General features: G+C 44.8%; 1 protein-coding gene across 2 annotated transcripts in view; it reads right to left on the reverse strand.

Moving 5' to 3' along the window:
• SHROOM4 (shroom family member 4) overlaps nucleotides 1-23,233 on the reverse strand; it is a 398,216-nt gene that overhangs the window by 216,161 nt on the left and 158,822 nt on the right. Inside the window, exon 2 of one of the 2 annotated variants that reach the window (XM_063937014.1) lies at nucleotides 16,323-16,474. The exons of the other annotated variant lie outside the window; for it this stretch is intronic. Coding sequence (XP_063793084.1) covers nucleotides 16,323-16,474 — 152 coding nt within the window. The remainder of the gene's footprint in view (nucleotides 1-16,322; nucleotides 16,475-23,233) is intronic. 2 annotated transcript variants of the gene reach the window in all.

Genomic DNA, 23,233 nt, shown 5'->3' on the forward strand with positions numbered 1-23,233 from the left:
GTGGCTGCCCATTCCATTTGGAGAAAATCAGATGTTGAAGGGGTCTTGAATGAAACGGAGCATATTCTACCATGTCGAATGTCGAGACCATTGATCCCAGAATCCGCATTCTTGCATGAATGGATACTCTGCGACTGTGTAGCAATCCGCTAATTCTCATCTGTATTGTGGATATTTTGTCCAGAGGTAGAAAGATTTTCTGCACACTTGTATCCAATACAGCCCCTAGGTGTGTCATCCGTAGGGATGGGACTAGGGAAGACTTTGCCAATTTATGAGCCAGCCGTGAGCCTGTAGGCATGCTATTGTCACTTGCAGATGGCTGTGAAGAGTTTCCTGGGATTGTGCCAGGATTAACAAGTCGTCTAGGTATGGGAAAATCCTTATTCCCTGATGACATAGGTAATCTGCCATCACCACCATAATTTTCGTGAATACCCTTGGAGCTGTGACAAGTCCAAATGGCAGAGCCTGAAACTGAAAATGTTGCTGGAGGATTGCGAACCTGAGATAACATTGATGGGAAGGTGCTATTGGTACATGTAGGTAGGCATCTTGAATATCCAAGGACAACATGAAATCCCCCGGCTAAGGATAATGGTTCGTAATGTTTCCATATGGAATCGAGGAACCCAAATATATTTTTTCAGAGCTTTGAGATTGAGAATGGGTCTGTGAGACCCATTTGGTTTCTGAACCAGGAACATTGTGGAATAGAAACCTAAACCTCATTGTGCTGAGGGAACTAGTACTATTACTCCTGATTTTAGCAACTTCTGAATTGCCTTTTGCAGAGCCCTGGTCATCGTTGCCACTGGCTGCAGGTTGGTACAAAAGAACTGTGGAGGGGGACGCTTCTTGAAGGAGAAGGCGTAAGACACCGCTTCTTGCACCCAGGTATCTGTGGTGCACTGCTGCCAAACCTGTGCAAAATGAAGAAGTCGGCCTCCCACCCAGGGCTGGCGTTTCCATTAGGCAGCTGCCTATGGGCGCCGGGACCTGAGGGGGCAGCCCGCTGAGACTGCCTGGTAGAAAAATGAAGGATGTCTCTGAAAGAGAGACATCCTTGTTCTACATTAGGGGTCGGCGGGCATAGGAGCAGCGCAGTGTGTCACCAGCTACTCAGGCACAGGTGACTCCCAGCCATAGAGATCAGCGCCAGCAACAAAGGACGCAGGGCTGACAGGCAGGTGCCAGGACCGTAACTACGTGTGTTAGGTGTGCCTGGAACAAAGCGCAGTTGCCCTGAAGGCGCAACTGCCCGCATCCTTGGCCTAAAGTCGGCAGCATTGTAATGAGTCAAACTGACTCATTACAAGCCGCCTGTCACTGTGTGTGTGCTGCCGCCAGACTCTGTAGGGGAGAGAAGCAGCTCTGGGTCCGGAGGTAGAGGAGAGAGGGAGAGGGAAGCGGGAGCCGCAGCAACGCTGCTGCAGCTGTCCCACTCCTTCACATTGGCTGGCCGCGATCGCTCCCTCCCTGCTCCGGCCAGGAGCAGCTGCAGTGCCGCCACCAATAACATTGCACTGCTGTCTCCTTCCTCCTTCTCATCTACCCCCGGGCCCGGAGCTGCTCCTCTCCTCTACGGAGTCTCACTAGTGACAGGTGGTCTTTATTACAGGGTCTCCTCAAGCCAAAGCGCAACTTGAAAAGTACAATACTATTAGCAAGGGCTGGATGTTCCACATCAGTAATCCACATCACTGCTAAACATTCTGGAAGAAGAATTTCTGCAGTGAAACTCGAGCAACACAACTAATATGCAAGTGTAAACATTCATATATCAAGGTTTATAGCTGCACTAGATATAAATATAATACATTTCTCAGGAACTTTGTCACAATGTGCACAGGAGTTGCCTGGATGATATGAACTGGAAGCTACAGTGCAGTTTCTGGGGGCATGTGTGTACCTGGCACTGGGGGTATGTGTGTACCTGGCACTGTAGGCATGTGTACCTGGCCCTAGGGGGCATATATGTGCACCTGGCACTGTGGGGCATGTGTGTACCTGGCACTGGGGATATATGTGTACCTGGCTTTGGGGGCAAATGTGTATCTGGAACTGAGGATATATGTGTACCTGGTGCAGGGGGTATAGGTGTACCTGGCACTGGGGGTATATGTATCTGGTACTGCACACAACGAATATGCCGTAATGTGTAAAAGGGGCTCTACATGGTATAGTGGTGCTACTGTGTGGCGTAATTTGAATAATGGAGACTACTGTGTATTGGTATTACTATGCATTTGTATTATTTACTGTGAATTGGTATTATTTTGTGGCCACACCTCTTCCCCTTGAAGCCACACCCCTATATTTTTGGCCCTATTCTAAATAAGGGGGGGGGGGGCACCGATGCCATTTCTTGCACACATCGCTAAAATGTCTAGTTACGGCACTGCCAGGGACAGTGGAGGACATCGTGTCACCCGCTAATGGAACTTTCAGGTTCTCTGCAGGCGTCTTTGTGGCACTGCGCTTGTGCAGAAGCTCTACCCGGTGGGATCCTGTATCTTCCCCTATGTTCTCAGGTGAGGTCCTGTGTCCCAGCTTTCCCCCTGATGTCCCTAGGTCAGGCATTCCCAACAACGGTCCTCAAGGCACACTAACAGTGCAGGTTTTAGTAATATCCAGGCTTCAGCACAGGTCACTAAATTAGTATCTCAGTTATTTTGATTTAACCTGTGCTGCAGCCTGGATATCACTAAAACCTGCACTGTTGGTGTGCCTTGAGGACCGTGATTGGGAATGCCTGCCCTAGGTCCTATGTACCTCTTCCCCTCCTGAAATCCTTAAGTCCTATGTTCCAGCTCCCCCCTACTTTCCCCTAGGTTTTATGTCCCAGCTCCCCCCCCCCCCATGTCGATAGGTTCTATGTACCTCTTCCCCCCCCCCCCCGATGTCCCTAGGTCCTGTGTCACAGCTCCTCCCCTGATGTCCCTGGGTCCTATGTACCTCTCCCCCCCTGCTGTCCCTAGGTCCTGTATCACAGCTCCCCCCTGATGTCCCTAGGCCCTATGTCCCCCCCCCCCCCCCCCCGATATGTCCCTAGGTCCTATGTACCATTTCCCAACCCCTAATGTCCATAGGCCCTATGTACCTCCCCCCGATGTCCCTAGGTCCTATGTACCACTTCATCACCCTAATGTCCCTAGCTCCTATGTACCTCTTCCCCCGATGTCCCTAGGTCCTATGTACCTCTTCCCCCCCTGATGTCCCTAGGTCCTATGTACCTCTTCCCCACCCCTAATGTCCCTAGGTCCTATGTACCCCTCCCCCACCCCTGATGTCCCTAGGTCCCATGTACCTCTCCCACCCACCCCCACCCCAATGTCCCTAGGTACTATGTACCTCCCCCCCCCCCCCCGATGTCGCTCCTCACCCTTCCCAAGTCTTGTGCCCAATGCCCTGTGTCACCTCCCCCCATGTCATCAGTTCCTGTGTCCCTCCTCTCCCTTTCTCTACCCTCATGTGCCCAGGTACTGTGTCACCTTCTCCCCCTCATGTGTAAATGTCCTGTGTCCCTCCTTCCCTTTTCTCCCATCTTGTGCCTGTCACCCCCTCCCACTCATGTTCCATGTTAGTTTAATGGACTGTAACATAACACCATTACTAATATACTGCTAACAGCAATCAATTCATACAGAAGTGGCTGAGTTACTAATACTATATGTGAATTCATCTTTTATATTCATGGCCATGTAATTAATATATTGCATGTATTACATGTATTAAATGTTTTAAATGTCACATTGAATCAGGCAGCGCATCATTTTCTTCTATATATTTTGATGTGTCTAATAAGAGGTTCAGTGACCTCTCTTGATGAAGCAGCAGCCTTGATTCAAACTCATTGCAAGAGTGTGTATTGTCAGCGCTTGAGGATTTTATATATTATTCTTTTATGTACACAGTCGCTCATTTGCATTAAGCACTTATTCAACTACACAATACCACCAAGGTAGGTAGGAAGTGAGTGCTGTAACACCTACCTCGGGAGAGCGGGATACAGGGAGACTAGAACCTCGCTTCCGTATTCGATCATGCCGCTAACAAACAGCTAACAGAAACAAACGAACCAGTGAACACAGCGACTCTGCCTGTACTGAATGTCTCAGCGTCTCAGACTGCAAATTTCAGTTCATGGCGGGAAACTCGGAGAAAACAGGTCATGAACTGGGGGGTGGGGCACACGCCTTACTCCCCACGGCTGACATCCACCCCAGGGATCTCGGCTGCTTAATAATCCCCAGAGGCTATGATCCTTGAGGTCTAGCGCTGGTGCACCCGAGGTGGATGACCGCGTCAGCGACTGTCCGGTAGTCTCCCCCCGAGACAGTAATGCTGTGTTACATGCGTCTTAAACCACTAATCGGAAATAGATGCCTTACCTTCTTCTCGTGCTCCGGCCACAGCGTGGGATCGTCAGTGTGGACCTGCTAGTACATCCAGCTGGCGCCCACCATAACATCAGTGTTTACACAGAGAGAACTGTTGTTGTTACACCCGCGGGAAGTTGTTGGAGCGACTTTGTCAATGCGTATAAGATGCATAATAAAATCACACACAAAAAAAAAAAAAAACACAAAAAAAAACTATATAAAATAATAAAAGCTTGTGACTGCAAACAGCCAAACCGTTTTTCTACAGTGGTCCGGCTCCTGCACCAAACAAAAAACTGAATCCCCTGAGCCAGGAGGCAGGGTTATAGGGATACTGGACCGTTGCATCCTGGGAGTCCAAAACCTTTAACCGTTTAGTGCCCAATCCTCTGATGCCACCTACAACACAGGGTATATCCTGTTTATACTACTGTGGACCCATAGGGACCTGCTGGTAGAAGAGTCCCACCAAACACTATCTTGCTTTGATCCTTATATTTCTTCCTCGACTGGATGTATATTTGTGTACATAGGCAAACGCAGGGAGATATTCCGGTTGCCTGGAAACCCCCCTCCTTTTAGCAAATGGTTCAAATTCTGACAATATCAATGGTATATAGGGCCTTATACGGTATGGATCGCATGAGCGATGCAATCGCATATTGAAGTATGTCCATTGCACACGCACAGGAGCCGTACTGCATGTGTGCACACAGTGTGATGAGATCGCATCTCACTTATGTAAATGTCTTCGCCTGATTGACAGACAAAGACGTTTGTGGGGTGTTGCGGGGGCGTCGTCTCGGTGTTGCATGGACGTTCCATTGGAAATGGGGGCGGGTTCGCGGTGGCTGCATGATCTCACACGCGGCCGCTGCGACCTAAAAAAAAATGGCCACTCTGCACTTGCCTTCACAGACAGTCTGCGGAGGCAGGGGGCCATCCACAATTCAGCGATGCGATCGCAATTGAATTGTGATCACATCGCTGCCAGGCATTTGCATGTTGTGCGTCCTCCAGCATGCAATTGCAAGCAGTTGCAGGTTTGCTAAAATAGCAAAACTGCAACTGAAACTGAATAAAGTCCATACTACGATTAATAGGGGTGTAGTATGGCTGACCGGCGGTCTCCTGACCGCCGGTCAGTTTACAGACGCCAGGATCCCGGTGGAGAGGGGCGAGTGTAGCATGCCCCTTGTGGGCTCGCTGCGCTCGCCACGCTGCGGGCTCGGTGGCGACCTGCGGTCGCCATGGGTTCTGTTCCCACTCTATGGGTGTCGTGGACACCCACGAGTGGAAATAGTCCCTGTTGGTCGGCATGCCGACCATCGGGAAAGTGAGCCGTCGGGCTCGTGGAGGAGGTCATGTGACTGTCGGTCAGCTGACCGGCGGTCACATGAATACCTCCCATTAATAGAACTGCTGCAACAACTTGCAGTTTAAGGGATAGAGCAGAGCTGCAGCACATGCCCAGTGGAAGCATCTTCTTCTACTAAGCTTGCTGTGTTTGTGGATCAGAGTCCTCAATCAGTGCCCAAGACCAGAAAACAGCTACCAGGAAGAAGAGGCAGGAGCCTTACCATGAGATGGGAGAATGAATTATTTAAATGTTTGATACAGCCTATACTAAGACCATCTATGGAATTAAATATTAATACTGTATCCCATTAAGTATCCAGTGTATAAAAAGACCAATGTTTACATTAATGTCTAGGGTTGTTACTAGGTTCTTCTACCGCTCCCCCAGACTCCCACAGTTGCTCCAATGTTTCGCAGAGTGGGAGATTGTGGACTGCATTTGGAAACTCCCCTCTAACAATCTTGCATTTGCCACTGGTGTATCTGCACTCCCCTCCTGTTTAAAGGACAATTTATGTTATTTAAATTTATGTCATTGGTGAATAGACTTCAGCATATTGGAATTGGTGAAATTTTTTTAACAACATGACTGTGCCATATTTTTGGTTTTATTCTGTGTATTAGCGCCAAAAGTAGCCATATACCTATATTTTGTAACATTGACTATAGAGTCTATTCAGACCCGAATGCAGCAGTGCATCTGTATGCAGTGGCTGTATTCAGAGAGTCTGCACACGTGCACCGGTGCGCGACCCTTCACCTTGCAGCTGCAAACTGGAAGGATGCGTCTGCAAGGTGACTGACAGCGGTGGCCGTGGGTGGGGGTGCGATAACGCAGCATTTTGTGGGCACGGTCCAGACAACACAGGCGTGTCCAGGACGCATCGCGGGGTGGCGCCACACACATGCTAACCGGCCTTGCCCATGTGAGTGGTAGATGGATGCAGATCTTGCTGCTTGAATTTACACAGTAGGGTAAATTTACTAAGACGGGAGTTCTATTTAAGCAAGATTCCAGGTATTATATTCTAGAACAGTGGTTCTCAAACTCGATCCTCAGGACCCCACACGGTTTACGTTTTCCATGTCTCCCAGCAGCTGCACTGTGTGTCACCAAGTGTCACATTGAAAAAATGTACAGGTGACCTGCAAAACATGAACCATGTGGGGTCCTGAAGACCGAGTTTGAGAACCTGTGTTCTAGAAGGTGCTAGATATATTAGAAGTAGAATCTGATTGGTTGCGATGGGCAACATCCCATCTTAAATAGAACTCCCATTTTAGTAAATTTACCCCATTGTGTCTGTTTGCTATTTTCCCCTGCATTTTAAGGCTTTGTTCTTCCGATAAGAAAAAGAAAATGTATGTGGCTGTATGTAAGGAAGCACTTTGTAACCTAACATTCCTTTTACAGCTTTTACACAATTTCCAAATTCCATCTTTTGCCACACGATGATGCTAAACATATAGAAGACCGTGAGCAATGAACAAGTTTGTTGTAATAGCAAAGTTGACGTGCTCAATGCAGGAGTCACGCAACCAAGTTCTGTAACCTACATGAATATACCTATATTAATATATACAGGCATAGAAAACTGGTACATTTTGTCATTTTTAATCATAAAAGGTAAGAGAAGGGCATTTCTGAGAAACAACGTTAACATCTTTCTGATGTTTCCTCGCCATGTAAAGATTATATTTACAGCTGTGGAAAGAGGCCAACCTTATTATGTTGGATTATTTGAAGTGTATATGTTTATTTCCCTGTTGGATATTGTAATCGGTATACAGTACTTAAAAATTCATATTGTTGAGTTAATATACAATAGGTAGCTAGTTGTCTCTGGGGGGATGCAGTCAGAATGCCGGCTGTGGGGATACCAGCAGTCGAAATACCAACGCCGGAATCCAAAAACCCTTTGGAATCCATACACCGGAACTCCGAAAGGGCAGGGAGACCAACACCGGAATCCCAACAGACAGCATCCAGACAGTAAGTGCTGGGGGGGGATTCAGAGGTTTTCGGTGTAGGCTGTGGGAACTGAGGGTTAGGGTTAGGCTAGAACACCCCACACTTACCCCTGTCGGTCTTACCAACTTCGAGATCCAGGCGTCAGTATTACAACCGCCAGGATCCCGAGCTCCGGCAATGCATACTGATCCCGTTTCTGTGTATGCATACCCAAGATTATAGATCTCATCTGTATGATCTGGGAGAGAAGACTGAGGATTCCAGGTTAAAGTACCCTAATGAAAGCAGTTTTAATTACAGTAAATGCAAGCACATCGGAGGAACTGATGACTCCTATGTACTGCAAGTTGTACTTATACACAATAAGGTTTCCAGGACTTCTATATTTCTCATACAATGGGCAACTAGATCTACACTTACTGAACCATATTTCATTTCCTCTTCCATTACATGTGGATTTCAATGAAGATAATAAACAAAAACAATGTGAAAAAGAAGCTGCTGAAGATTACCGCAGCTCATCCATGGTTTATCTGGGATTCCTCACAGTTTACATGAGATCACACAGTGATTATACTCCCTTGTCTTATGTGTTTGCAATATAGTGGCACCATTTGTGTTAAATAGGATTTTAATGCCTACCGGTAAATCCTTTTCTCTTAGTCCGTAGAGGATGCTGGGGATGCTTCAAGAACCATGGGATATAGACGGGATCCGCAGGAGACATAGGCACGCTTTAAGACTTTGATTGGATGTGAACTGGCACCTCCCTCTATGCCCCTCCTCCAGACTCCAGTTTAAGTAACTGTGCCCAGGGAGACGGACATTTCGAGGAAAGAATTTATTGTTAAACCATGGTGAGCATCTTACCAGCTCACACCTCCAGTATGCTGCAGAACGTGGCATTCAATAGAACACCAGCCGACAGCATGAAGAATATGCAGCAATACGCTGACATAAAGCGTAACACAACCTGTGTGTGTAAACACAACCAATAACAGCACAACGCATGCTATGGCATGAACATCATCAGCAACAGGCTGACAAACACAATACACCCTGTGTGTAAACATACCCAATAATTGCAGATACAGTACGCACTGTGACGGGCGCCCAGCATCCTCTACGGGCTAAGAGTAAAGGATTTACCGGTAGGTATTAAAATCCTATTTTCTTCTACGTCCTAGAGGATGCTGGGGATGCTTCAAGAACCATGGGATTTATACCAAAGCTCTAGAACGGGCGGGAGAGTGCGGACGACTCTGCAGCACCGAATGACCAAACAAGAGGTCCTCCTCAGCCAGGGTATCAAACTTGTAAAACTTCGTAAAGGTGTTTGATCCCTGCCAAGTAGCAGCTCGGCCAAGCTGTAATGCCGAGACTCCTCGACCAGCCGCCCAGGATGAGCCCACCTTTCTAGTAGAATGGGCCTTCACCGATTTCGGTAACGGCAATCCTGCCGTAGAATGAGCCTGCTGAATCGTAGCACAGATCCAGCGCGCAATAGTCTGCTTGGAAGCAGTAGCCCCCAATCATGTTGGGAGCCTATAGGACAAACAGAGCCTCTGTTTTCCCAATATGAGCCATTCTGGCGACATAGATTTTTAAAGCTCTGACCACATCGAGAGACTTCGATTCCGCCAAGGTGTCAGTAGACACTGGCACCACAATAGACTGGTTTACGTGAAACCACTTTTGGCAGAAATTGCTGACGAGTTCTCAACTCCGCTCTATCAGCATGGAAGATTAAATAAGGGCTTTTGTGAGACAAAGCCGCCAATTCAGATACCCGCCTTGCGGATGCTAAGGCCAACACCATGACTACTTTCCAAGTAAGAAATTTTAATGCAACCTTACGTAAAGGTTCAAACCAATGAGATTGCAGGAACTGCAACACCACATTAAGATCCCATGGGAGGTTGGATGTGCAACACGCCTTTCAAGAAGGTCTGTATTTCTGGAAGGGAGGCCAATTCCTTCCGAAAGAGAATTGATAAGGCCGAAATTTGTACTTTAGTGGAGCCTAACTTTAGGCCCGCATCCACACCTGCTTGCAAAATATGGAGCAACCGCCTCAGCGGAAAATCCTCCGTAGGAGCTTTCTTGGATTCACACCAAGACACATTTTCTCCAAATACGGAGGTAATGCTTTGCCGTTACTTCTTTTCTAGCCTGAAGAAGTGTGGGAATGACTTTACTGGAAATACCCTTCCGGGATAGGATCCTGCGTTCAACAGTCATGCCGTCAAACGCAGCCACGGTAAGTCTTGATACACGCATGGCCCCTGTTATAACAGGACCTCTCGAAGAGGAAGAGGCCAGGGATTTTCTATGAGCAACTCCTGAAGATCTGGATACCAGGCCCTCCTAGACCAGTCTGGAACAATGTTCCTCTTATGATCTTTATCACCTTGGAATGAGTGGAAGTGGAGGGAACACCTAGACCGACTGAAACACCCACGGTGTCACCAGGGCGTCCACCTCTATTACTTGAGGGTCCCTTGACCTGGAACAATATCTTTGAAGTTTCTTGTTGCAGCGAAACGTCAACATGTCTATTTGAGGAATTCCCCAACAACTTGACACTTCTGCAAAGACCTCTTGGTGAAGGCCCCACTCTCCTGAATGGAGATCGTGTCTGCTGAGGAAGTCTGGTTCCCTGTTGTCTACTCCCAAAATGAAGATCACTGACAGAGCGTTTACATGCCTTTCCGCCCAGCAGAAAACTTTTGTGGCTTCTACCATTTCCACTCTGCTCCCCCGATCCGCCACTGCCTTATATTGTCCGAATGAATTAAGACGGGCAGACCACAAACAAGATGTTCCAGATTGTTTATGTGCAGACAAGCTTCCTGGCTTGACCACTTTTCCTGGAAATTAATTTCCCCCTGAATGACTGCTCCCCAGCCCTGGAGACTTGCATCCATGGACACCAGGATCCTATCCTGGAACCCGAACCTTCGTCCCTCTAGGAGGTGAGAACTGAGCAGCCACCACAGGAGAGAAATTCTGGTCCTGGAAGATAAGATTATTTTCCGGTGCATGTGCAGGTGAGACCCGGACCACATGTCCAATTGGACCCGCTAAAAAACACTCTGGCATTTAACCTGCTCACTGAATGGCCTTGTAGGCCACAACCCACTTTTTCATCAATGAAACGTATTGATGGATTGACACTGTTGTAGATCTGACCCGACTCTGGATTTTCAGAGCTCTTTCCATTGGAAGAAACAAACTCTCAACAGTTCTGTATCTAACATTTTTCCCAATGCCGACAACCACGTCGTTGGGATCAACCGTGATTCTGGCAAGTTCAGGAGTCAACCACCTTGTTGAAGATCTGTCAGGGATAAAACAACATTTTGCACCACTTGTTTCTTGCCCTCTCTGTACGCAGGAGAGCGTCCCAGTACAGAGTAATAATGCTTTTACTACTGAAGGAAATCATCATACCGACATCACTACGGTGAATTGGCACCGACAATCCTGAATAGCAAACCAAGGTAAGCCTAATGCGGAAGAACCATATTTAGACCCTCTTTCTCCTTTACCAGATTGGAGATCCTTGCCCCGAGAGATTCCATCTTGTAGTTCAGCTTCTTAAGTAGAAATTGTTTGGGATTGTTCTGACCAGGCCTTCCGGCCTCAGAAGCACGAAAAAGCTTGAATAACAGTTTTTTTTTTTTGTGTGTGACCGGGACAGCAGGAAACTGACCTGATCCTGACCTAGTATGGCGTCGCATACTACCTCCCCGTCCAGAGGAGATTTTGAAAAATCAGTGAGGGGAATCGTCTGGAAACTCCAGTATGTCCCCCTTTGGACTCTATTCTTAAACTCACTAATCCATGTCCGTTCCAGGACTGACTGAAGAGTATTAGACGTGGTCCCACCGGTGTGGGCTCCCGCAAGATAGTCCCAGCGACACGCGGTGGATGTGGTAGAAACAGAGGATGATTTCTGCTTCTACAAACTTGAAAAGGCTGCTGACCTCTTACCTCTTTCACCTTCCCCTACCTGCAAAGAAAGGGAAAACCGTATCCATTCGGTCGAAATGACTGCATCCTACAAAAATGCGTCACCAACCGTCGTGAGGGAACATAGGTCAAGAAGGTAGACTTACCAGTGGTATCTGCCGAGATCAACTTAAAGCCATCCCCAAACCAGGTTTCACCTTCATAGGGAAGATACACCAGTTCTTCTCGGAGTCAGCCTCAGCATTCCATTGGTGAATCCAAAACACCCTCCTGGTCGAGACCGCCATGGAAGTGGCCCCCGAAAACCAGAGTCCTATATCCCTTGTAGTCGCACGGCAGTATGCTGCAATGATATAGACATGACTCTATTTAAGTTGCATACAACTACTCCCCCATGCGCATGTAATGCCAGTATAAACAACATACATGCAGACACATACTTAGAGTATCACATATCTTCCTGCATACGATCCTTTGTGACAAGGTCCCGTGCAGAACAGGGGTTGACTCTCACCTTCTATCCATTGAGAAGGAAAAACTTTACCTCAGCATTCATTATAAATATCTCTATATACATACAGTCTGGCAGATGGTGACTTCCTTGAATGATTTAAACACACCAGTAAAATTTTCAGCAAAGATTGATGATGAGAGGATCGATTTTTTGGACGTAACAGTTTACAAGGACGCTAATGTCCTATGCGCTACACTCTTTAGAAAGGAAACCGACAGAAATAGTCTCCTGTATGCGACTAGCCATCATGCACCAAGTCTAAAGGCAAGTTTACCTATTTCTCAATTTATGCGCATATTGCGGACCAATACCGACGAGACAGTAGCAGAGTTACAGATTAATGATATGAAAATGCGGTTTAAAGAACGTGGTTATGCCCATTAGATGATTGAAGAATGCCTGGCTAAGGCTCGAGCTAAAATGTGGCAACCTGTAGTATCGGCAGAGGTCAGCTTGAAGAACAGAATGATCTATACCAGCAAATATGATGAGAGGGCTGGTAGTGTCAAACGTGCCTTTAGGAGAAATTGGAGGATTATTACCTCAGATCAAAAACTTGGACGGAATCTGAGGCAACAACCACTAATGGCATATCGTCGTGGAGCCAATCTAAAGCAGCTCCTAATGCGCCCTTTATTGAACCCGGAGAAGGGAAAAGGTGATATGTGGTTGCGGTCGTCTCGTAAGGGATGCTTCAAATGCTCTGACTGCACAACGTGCAGGTCTATAATTCCGGGTGCATCGTTCCCCCATCCACACACTGGGGTGTCCATACATATTAAACAACGCCTCCATTGTCTTATGGACCATGTAATTTATTTGATTATATGCCCCTGTGGGTTGGTATATGTCGGCTTGACGCAACGCCGATTTAGAGAACGTATGGCCAACCACCGGTACTCTGTCAGACAAGCACTTGAGACTGGTCAATCGGACAAACCGGTAGCAAGGCATTGGGTGGAGGCTGGCCATCAGATTCCAATGCTCCGGTGCCGCATCATTGATTGGATTCCGCCGTCGATACATGGGGGCAACAGGATCCTAGATCTACATAAGCGTGAATCCGAATGGATATTTCGGCTGGACACGATTGCCCCGAGGGGCCTGAATGAACAATTAAATTGAAAGAACTTCTTGATATAAAATTTTCTATTTATCATGCCAGTGGACCTCTAGTGTTCTGTTGATACCATTTTTTCCCTTATACTGGTGTGTTAGTAATATATATATGCTCCACCACACTAATTTTTATTAAGTGTTGTTTGTGTGTTTGTCTTTTATATGTTGATTTTTGAAAATTGGAATATGCTTAACTTCACTGGCTTACTCCCTAATACCTGAGTGCTGAATATGGATCTAATATACTTGAGGCCATAGGTGGCGCTGTTTGGATATATATAAAAAAAAAAGGTGCCCGAAAAAAATTGGCTGGATCATTCAGATATAAGGTGAACCGATATACAGGTGTTCTTTATTGTGAGTGCGCTCTATAATTATTAAAATATAGATATATATATATACTCAGATGACGTAATGGGTATTGTGGATGCTCTGGAGTGCGTCCCATGCCGGCGCTGATACGTTCATAGTGTATGACCGGAACCGGAAATATTGGGCACTTCCGGTTGCGTTCCATGCGAGTGCTGGAACGCACGCCGAGGTTAGAGTAATGTGCACAAGGTTATAAAAGGAGTAGCTGGTGACAGGTATGTACTTCCGCTACGATTAGCTCTGCTTATTGTTTGTTTGCTATGGGCATAGAAATGATAAAAAGCTTGACAAAGGTCCTGTAGGACCGAAACGTTGCTGACCTGCCTGCCATGCATCTATGTATGCTGTGAAATTTTCCCTGTGAGTATTGGATTAAATATACCTTAAAGCATATTGAAGTTTGGAGAGTGCCTATTCTTGGACTATATAACAGAGATCACCCAGGAGTTTGGGGATTTTTTGTGTAGTGCACCCCACAGATGTTTTCCATGATGAGAGTGCTGGACTGTTCTAAAGTAAAGTAAAGTCTATATACATACATATATACCTTCCAATGCACCTATACATACACACACACACACACACACACATACATATACATCTACATATACATATCTAATACGTATACGTATTTTATGTCAGGAACAGCAAGGTCCCTAGTGACGTTAATATTCTAATGTGTATGAACAGGTACTGAATGACAATTTTTGAGGATCTGATCAGGAAACATTATGGTCGACCTAGGAAAGATTATTCGAGTCGATCTCAGGGAGTAGTAACTGGGCAAAATAAAAATGTTGCGACCCTGAGGGGTCTGAGAGAAATCTATTCCATGAATATGACTCCCTCCATAAATATTATCACGTCTGTGATCGTGCCACAATCTTACTATACATACATATTACATATAGGTATAGCTTTATCTGATATGCATCACATTATCATGTCCATATCCACCCAGTCAGATATTGTTGATGCTGACAGGGACACCCCCCTCGTCTGTGTCTCCCATACCCATACAGTTTTCTCTTGGGAAAAATATACCTCTACTGACATGTTGACATATTTACATGTACCAAGTACCATTAGGAGTCGACAGCACCGACATAGTCATTCCCTTTGTGGCAGAGCCCTTAGCCTCAAATATGCCGACACACGTGTACCAAACACCCACCGACATCACACTGGCTATAAGGGATAGACCCCAGTACATTCTGTCATGGAAACACAGAAGGAGTTTACCAGCTCACCCAGCGCCCATGATATAGTTTGTTTATTTCAACTCATATTACACCAAAACAACTGTGTCCCCCCTCGTTTTTCACTCTGAACTATACAGCAGTGTTTAGGAAGAACAAGCGTCTCTGTGAGGAGAAAATGGTGCTGGAGAGAGCTGTGAGGGCTAAGCCACGCCCCCTCACCGACACGCTTCAGTACCGCTCAAATCTTTATACTGGCGGGGGTCTATATTTAGTGCCTAGGCACTTTTAATATACTTATTAGCCGGTTTAAAAACTTCAGTGTTCATGCTGCCCAGGGCGCCCCCCCCTGCGCCCTGCACCCTGCCAGTGCCGCTGTGTGTGTGGGAGCATGGAGCGCAGCGCGACCGCTGCGCGGTACCTCAACACTGAAGTCTTCTGCCGTCACTGAAGTCTTCTTCTGGCTCTGCAAGGGGGGTGACGGCGCGGCTCCGGGAACGAGCAGCTAGGCGTACCAAGTGATCGGACCCCCTGGAGCTAATGATGTCCAGTAGCCTAAGAAGCAGAGCCTTTGAACTCACAGATGTAGGTCTGCTTCTCACCCCTCAGTCCCACGAAGCAGGGAGCCTGTTGCCAGCAGGTCTCCCTGAAGATAATAAACGTAACATAAAGTCTTTTCAGAGAAACTCAGTAGAGCTCCCCTGTGTGTGACCAGTCTCACTGGGCACAGAATCTAAACTGGAGTCTGAAGGAGGAGCATAGAGGGAGGAGCCAGTTCACACCCAATCAAAGTCTTAAAGTGTGCCTATGTCTCCTGCGGATCCAGACTATACCCCATGGTTCGTGAAGCATCCCCAGCATCCTCTAGGATGTATGAGAAAAAGAAGACTATCATATTACAATACTATTATTACCATTATTAATATATTATTATAAAAAGCCTATAACGATGTAAAAACTTTATATGAATGGGTTCACGTAGTGTGATGTGCCATTACAGCAAAAATAAACACTTTTTGCAATCCCTGACTTTACATTTTTGTTCATATTTGGTCATTCTCTAAAGCGTTCAATGGGCCTTTTTTCAGATTTCACACTAAAACTTATCCCACATTTTAAAACAAAAAATATCCTGATACAGTATTTTGTTCTTTCATGTTGCTGTATAGTCATTTTTATTCATTATCACTGCAGGTGTTCGTTAGTATACACCAAGTCATGTTTTAGTAATACAAGGGTTACAAAATAAAATTTTTAACTAAAACAACAACACAGACAACTGCAAAATACCCCACATACAGTAAGTATCACCATATGCTGCAATGGAGCACAATGTTAAACATTTTATAGCACTACATCTATCTTTAAACTAGGCAAGACTAATATACTAGAGGCATCCTTTAAAACAATTACAAAATGTTAATTACCTCCTAACAATCATTTTGAGAATCTTGTAGGAACCCTTGATCAAGATCAAAGCTTCTTGCCGAGAGCCATATAAGGGAGTGCCATTAATGTTCACCAGTTCATCACCCACTTCCATCTTCTCACACTTGGCTGCTTTGCCTCCATCTTCAATCTGGCAAATAAATTTAAATATAAAATGATCTATACAATAAGACCTGTTTCACAGTATAAATATGTAGCCTATTATTACAATTAAACTCATCTTCCTGGTCTCGTTCCCATTTTTTATTTGTATAAAGTTTATACTCTTTCTGTAATATAAGTAGCAACATATCCCTGTTAATAAAATCAATATTATACGGTAGCCTGGTATTCTACAGCTTCTACAGGGTGAGGCAAAAAAACACTTGAAGATTTTAAAGGTTAACAAAAAAATGGCATGGCAAATGCTATTCAACATTTTAGTACTTAATCCAGAGGTTCCCAAACGCGGTCCTCAAGGCACCCCAACGGTCCAGGTTTTAGGTATATCCATGGCTCAGCACAGATGGTTAAATCAAATTGACTAAGGTGCTAAGTAAGTCACCTGTGGCCAAGCATGGATACTCTTAAAACCAGGGCCATTGGGGTGCCTTGAGGACCGCGTTTGGGAACCTCTGACTTAATCTAAAAGTAAATGAAATATAATTCACATTCAATTGGTTCTGAATAAGAAATTTTCTTTTCTTGGTGTATAGCAGCCTTCAGTTCAAATGCAGTTCTTGGTCGATGTTTGTAGACATCAGCTTTCAGATGGCCCAGTTGGCTGTATAGAGACCTTTCATGAAGCTAATGAGGATTGTTTTCTGCCCAGTAACAAAAATTCTGCTCGTAGCCAAACAAATGTGAGCTTCGTCAAGAAACTACTGCGATAGCGCTGGAAATGACCCGCAGAGTGATACGAAACTTCAGAAACCACTACAAATGTGTATCACGAATGAAGGCCACCATCTGGATAAGATCATATTCAAAATCAATTGAAAGTAAACTGTAATCCGTGCACTTTTTGATTACGTACTAACATTCTGAATAGAATTTACCATGCCTTTTTTGTTAACCTTTAAAACTGGGAGATTTTTTTGCCTCAGCCTGTATGTGATTAGAGGTGTGCACCGGACATTTTTCGGGTTTTGTGTTTTGGTTTTGTTTTCGGTTACACGGCTGTGTTTTGGATTCGGACGCGTTTTGGCAAAACCTCCCTGAAATTGTTTTGTCGGATTTGGGTGTTTGTTTTTTTCAAAAAACCCTCAAAAACAGCTTAAATCATAGAATTTGGGGGTCATTTTGATCCCATAGTATTATTAACCTCAATAACCATAATTTCCACTCATTTCCAGTCTATTCTGAATACCTCACAATATTATTTTTAGTCCTAAAATTTGCACCGAGGTCGCTGGATGACTAAGCTAAGCGACCCAAGTGGCCGGCACAAACACCTGGCCCATCTAGGAGTGGCACTGCAGTGTCAGACAGGATGGCACTTAAATAATTAGCCCCAAACATCACATGATGCAGAGATAAATAAAAATAAAAAAAGAGGTGCAAGATGGAATTGTCCTTGGGCCCTCCCACCCACCTTTATGTTGTATAAACAGGACATGCACACTTTAACAAAACCCATCATTTCAGTGACAGGGTCTGCCACACGACTGTGGCTGAAATGACTGGTTGGTTTGGGCCCCCACCAAAAAAGAAGCAATCAATCTCTCCTTGCACAAACTGGCTCTACAGAGGCAAGATGTTCACCTCCTCCTCATCATCCGATTCCTCACCCCTTTCACTGTGTACATCCCCCTCCTCACTGATTATTAATTTGTCCCCACTGGAATCCACCATCTCAGGTCCCTGTGTACTTTCTGGAGGCAATTGCTGGTGAATGTCTCCACGGAGAAATTGATTATAATTAATTTTGTTGAACATCATCTTCTCCACATTTTCTGGAAGTAACCTTGTACGCCGATTGCTGACAAGGTGACCGGCTGCACTAAACACTCTTTCGGAGTACACACTGGAGGGGGGGCAACTTAGGTAAAATAAAGCCAGTTTGTGCAAGGGCCTCCAAATTGCCTATTTTTCCTGCCAGTATACGTACGGACTGTCTGACGTGCCTACTTGGATACGGTCACTCATATAATCCTCCACCATTCTTTCAATGGTGACAGAATCAAATGCAGTGACAATAGACGACATGTCAGTAATCGTTGGCAGGTCCTTCAGTCCGGACCAGATGTCAGCACTCGCTCTAGACTGCCCTGCATCACCGCAAGCGGGTGGGCTCGGAATTCTTAGCCTTTTCCTCGCAGTCCCAGTTGCGGGAGAATGTGAAGGAGGAGCCGTTGACAGGTCACGTTCCACTTGTCTTCACAAGTGTCTCACCAGCAGGTCTTTGCACCTCTGCACACTTGTGTCTGCTGGAAAGAGAGATACAATGTAGGCTTTAAACCTAGGATCGAGCACGGTGGCCAAAATGTAGTTCTCTGATTTCAACAGATTGACCAACCGTGAATCCTGGTTAAGCGAATTAAGAGCTCCATCCACAAGTCCCACATGCCTAGCGGAATCGCTCCGTTTTAGCTCCTCCTTCAATCTCTCCAGCTTCTTCTGCAAAAGCCTGATGAGGGGAATGACCTGACTCAGGCTGGCAGTGTCTGAACTGACTTCACGTGTGGCAATTTCAAAGGGTTGCAGAACCTTGCACAACGTTGAAATCATTCTCCACTGCGCTTGAGTCAGGTGCATTTCCCCTCCTTTGCCTATATCGTAGGCAGATGTATAGGCTTGAATGGCCTTTTGCTGCTCCTCCATCCTCTGAAGCATATAGATGTTTGAATTCCACCTCGTTACCACCTCTTGCTTCAGATGATGGCGGGGCAGGTTCAGGAGTGTTTGCTGGTGCTCCAGTCTTTGGCACGCGGTGGCTGAATGCCAAAAGTGGCCCGCAATTCTTCAGGCCGACAGCATCTCTTGTACGCCCCTGTACGTTTTCTAAAAAATTCTGCACCACCAAATTCAATGTATGTGCAAAACATGGGACGTGCTGGAATTTGCCCACATATAATGCACGCACAATATTGGTGGCATTGTCCGATGTCACAAATCCCCAAGAGAGTCCAATTGGGGTAAGCCATTCTGCGATGATGTGCCTCAGTTTCCATAAGAGGTTGTCAGCTGTGTGACTCTTATGGAAAGCGGTGATACAAAGCGTAGCCTGCCTAGGAAATAGTTGGCGTTTGCGAGATGCTGCTACTGGTGCCGCTGCTGCTGTTCTTGCTGCGGGAAGCAATACATTTACCCAGTGGGCTGTCACAGTCATATAGTCTTGAGTCTGCCCTGCTCCACTTGTCCACATGTCCGTGGTTAAGTGGACATTGGGTACAACTGCATTTTTTAGGACACTGGTGACTCTTTTTCTGACGTCTGTGTACATTCTGCCTAGAGAAATGGAACCTAGATGGTATTTGGTACAGGGGACACAGTACCTCAAACAATTCTCTAATTCCCTGTGAGTTAACGGTGGATACCGGACACACGTTTAACACCACCGCAGCTGCCAAGACCTGAGTTATCCGCTTTGCAGCAGGATGACTGCTGTAATATTACATCTTCCTCGCAAAGGACTGTTGGACAGTCAATTGCTTACTGGAAGTAGTACAAGTGGTCTTCCGACTTCCCCTCTGGGATGATGATCGACTCCCTGCAGCATCAACAGCAGCGCCAGCAGCAGTAGTTACACTCAAGGATCCATCGGAGGAATCCCAGTTAGGAGAGGACTCGTCAGACTTGCCAGTGACATGGCCTGCAGGACTATTGGCTTTCCTGTCTAAGGAGGAATTTGACACTGAGGGAGTTGGAGGTGTGGTTTGCAGGAGCTTGGTTACAAGAGGAAGGGATTTAGTTGTCAGTGGACTGCTTCCGCTGTCACCCAAAGTTTTTGAACATGTCAATGATTTCTGATGAATGCGCTCCAGGTGTCGTATAAGGGAGGATGTTCCTAGGTGGTTACCCCTACTTATTACAGCTTGACAAAGGCAACACACGGCTTGGCACCTGTTGTCCGCATTTCTGTTAAAATAATTCCACACCGAAGAGGTGATTTTTTTTGTAATTTGACCAGGCATGTCAATGGCCATATTCGTCTCACGGACAACAGGTGTCTCCCCGGGTGCCTGACTTAAACAAACCACCTCACCATCAGAATCCTCCTTGTCAATTTCCTCCTCAGCGCCAGCAACACCCATATCCTCATCCTGGTGTACTTCAAAAGTGACATCTTCAATTTGACTATCAGGAACTGGACTGCGGGTGCTCCTTCCAGCACTTGCAGGGGGCGTGCAAATGGTGGAAGGCGCCACCTCTTCCCGCCCAGTGTTGGGAAGGTCAGGCATCGCAACCGACACAATTGGACTCTCCTTGGGGATTTGTGATTTAGAAGAACGTACAGTTCTTTGCTGTGCTTTTGCCAGCTTACGTCTTTTCATTTTTCTAGCGGGAGGATGAGTGCTTCCATCCTCATGTGAAGCTGAACCACTAGCCATGAACATAGGACAGGGCCTCAGCCGTTCTTTGCCACTCCGTGTCGTAAATGGCATATTGGCAAGTTTACGCTTCTCCTCAGACGCTTTTAATTTTGATTTTTGGGTCATTTTACTGAAGTTTTGTTTTTTGGATTTGACATGCTCTCTACTATGACATTGGGCGTCAGCCTTGGCAGACGACGTTGATGGCATTTCATCGTCTCGGCCATGACTAGTGGCAGCAGCTTCAGCATGAGGTTTAAGTGGATCTTGATCTTTCCCTATTTTACCCTCCACATTTTTGTTCTCCATTTTTTAATGTGTGGAATTGCCAGTAATATATCAATAGCAATGGCCTACTGTACTGTACTATATATGTATACTGTTGGTAACCAAAATGCTGCACTGTAATACTAGAAGCTATAGAAAAGTATATATATTATTGTATATATCAGTACAGAGCAGTGTAACTGTGACACATGTGTCCTGACAAGCAGTATAGAAGCAATAGAAAAGTATATATATTATTGTATATATCAGTACAGAGCAGTGTAACTGTGACACATATGTCCTGACAAGCAGTATAGAAGCTATAGAAAAGTATATATATTATTGTATATATCAGTACAGAGCGGTGTAACTCTGACCCATGTGTCCTGACAAGCAGTATAGAAACTATAGAAAAGTATATATATTATTGTATATATCAGTACAGAGCGGTGTAACTCTGACCCATGTGTCCTGACAAGCAGTATAAAAGCTATAGAAAAGTATATATATTATTGTATATATCGGTACAGAGCAGTAGAACTGTGACATGTGTCCTGACAAGCAGTATAGAAGCTATAGAAAATAAGAAAAGTATATATATTATTGTATATATCAGTACAGAGCAGTAGAACTGTGACATGTGTCCTGACAAGCAGTATGGAAGCTATAGAAAATAAGAAAAGTATATATATTATTGTATATATCAGTACAGAGCGGTGTAACTGTGACCCATGTGTCCTGACAAGCAGTATAGAAACTATAGAAAAGTATATATATTATTGTATATATCAGTACAGAGCAGTGTAACTGTGACACATGTGTCCTGACAACAGTATAGAAGCTATAGAAAATAAAAAAAGTATATATATTATTGTATATATCAGTACAGAGCAGTGTAACTGTGACACATATGTCCTGACAAGCAGTATAGAAGCTATAGAAAAGTATATATATTATTGTATATATCGGTACAGAGCAGTAGAACTGTGACATGTGTCCTGACAAGCAGTATAGAAGCTATAGAAAATAAGAAAAGTATATATATTATTGTATATATCAGTACAGAGCAGTGTAACTGTGACACATATGTCCTGACAAGCAGTATAGAAGCTATAGAAAAGTATATATATTATTGTATATATCAGTACAGAGCGGTGTAACTCTGACCCATGTGTCCTGACAAGCAGTATAAAAGCTATAAAAAAGTATATATATTATTGTATATATCAGTACAGAGCAGTAGAACTGTGACATGTGTCCTGACAAGCAGTATAGAAGCTATAGAAAATAAGAAAAGTATATATATTATTGTATATATCAGTACAGAGCAGTAGAACTGTGACCATGTGCCCTGACAAGCAGTATGGAAGCTATAGAAAATAAGAAAAGTATATATATTATTGTATATATCAGTACAGAGCAGTGTAACTGTGACCCATGTGTCCTGACAAGCAGTATGGAAGCTATAGAAAATAAGAAAAGTATATATATTATTGTATATATCAGTACAGAGCGGTGTAACTGTGACCCATGTGTCCTGACAAGCAGTATAGAAACTATAGAAAAGTATATATATTATTGTATATATCAGTACAGAGCAGTGTAACTGTGACACGTGTCCTGACAAGCAGTATAGAAGCTATAGAAAATAAAAAAAGTATATATATTATTGTATATATCAGTACAGAGCAGTGTAACTGTGACACATATGTCCTGACAAGCAGTATAGAAGCTATAGAAAAGTATATATATTATTGTATATATCAGTACAGAGCGGTGTAACTCTGACCCATGTGTCCTGACAAGCAGTATAAAAGCTATAAAAAATTATATATATTATTGTATATATCAGTACAGAGCAGTAGAACTGTGACATGTGTCCTGACAAGCAGTATAGAAGCTATAGAAAATAAGAAAAGTATATATATTATTGTATATATCAGTAAAGAGCGGTGTAACTGTGACCCATGTGTCCTGACAAGCAGTATAGAAACTATAGAAAAGTATATATATTATTGTATATATCAGTACAGAGTGGTGTAACTGTGACCCATGTGTCCTGACAAGCAGTATAGATGCTATAGAAAAGTATATATATTACTGTATAT

The sequence above is a fragment of the Pseudophryne corroboree genome, chromosome 8 (assembly GCF_028390025.1).
Source record: "Pseudophryne corroboree isolate aPseCor3 chromosome 8, aPseCor3.hap2, whole genome shotgun sequence".
Taxonomy (NCBI): Eukaryota; Metazoa; Chordata; class Amphibia; order Anura; family Myobatrachidae; genus Pseudophryne; species Pseudophryne corroboree.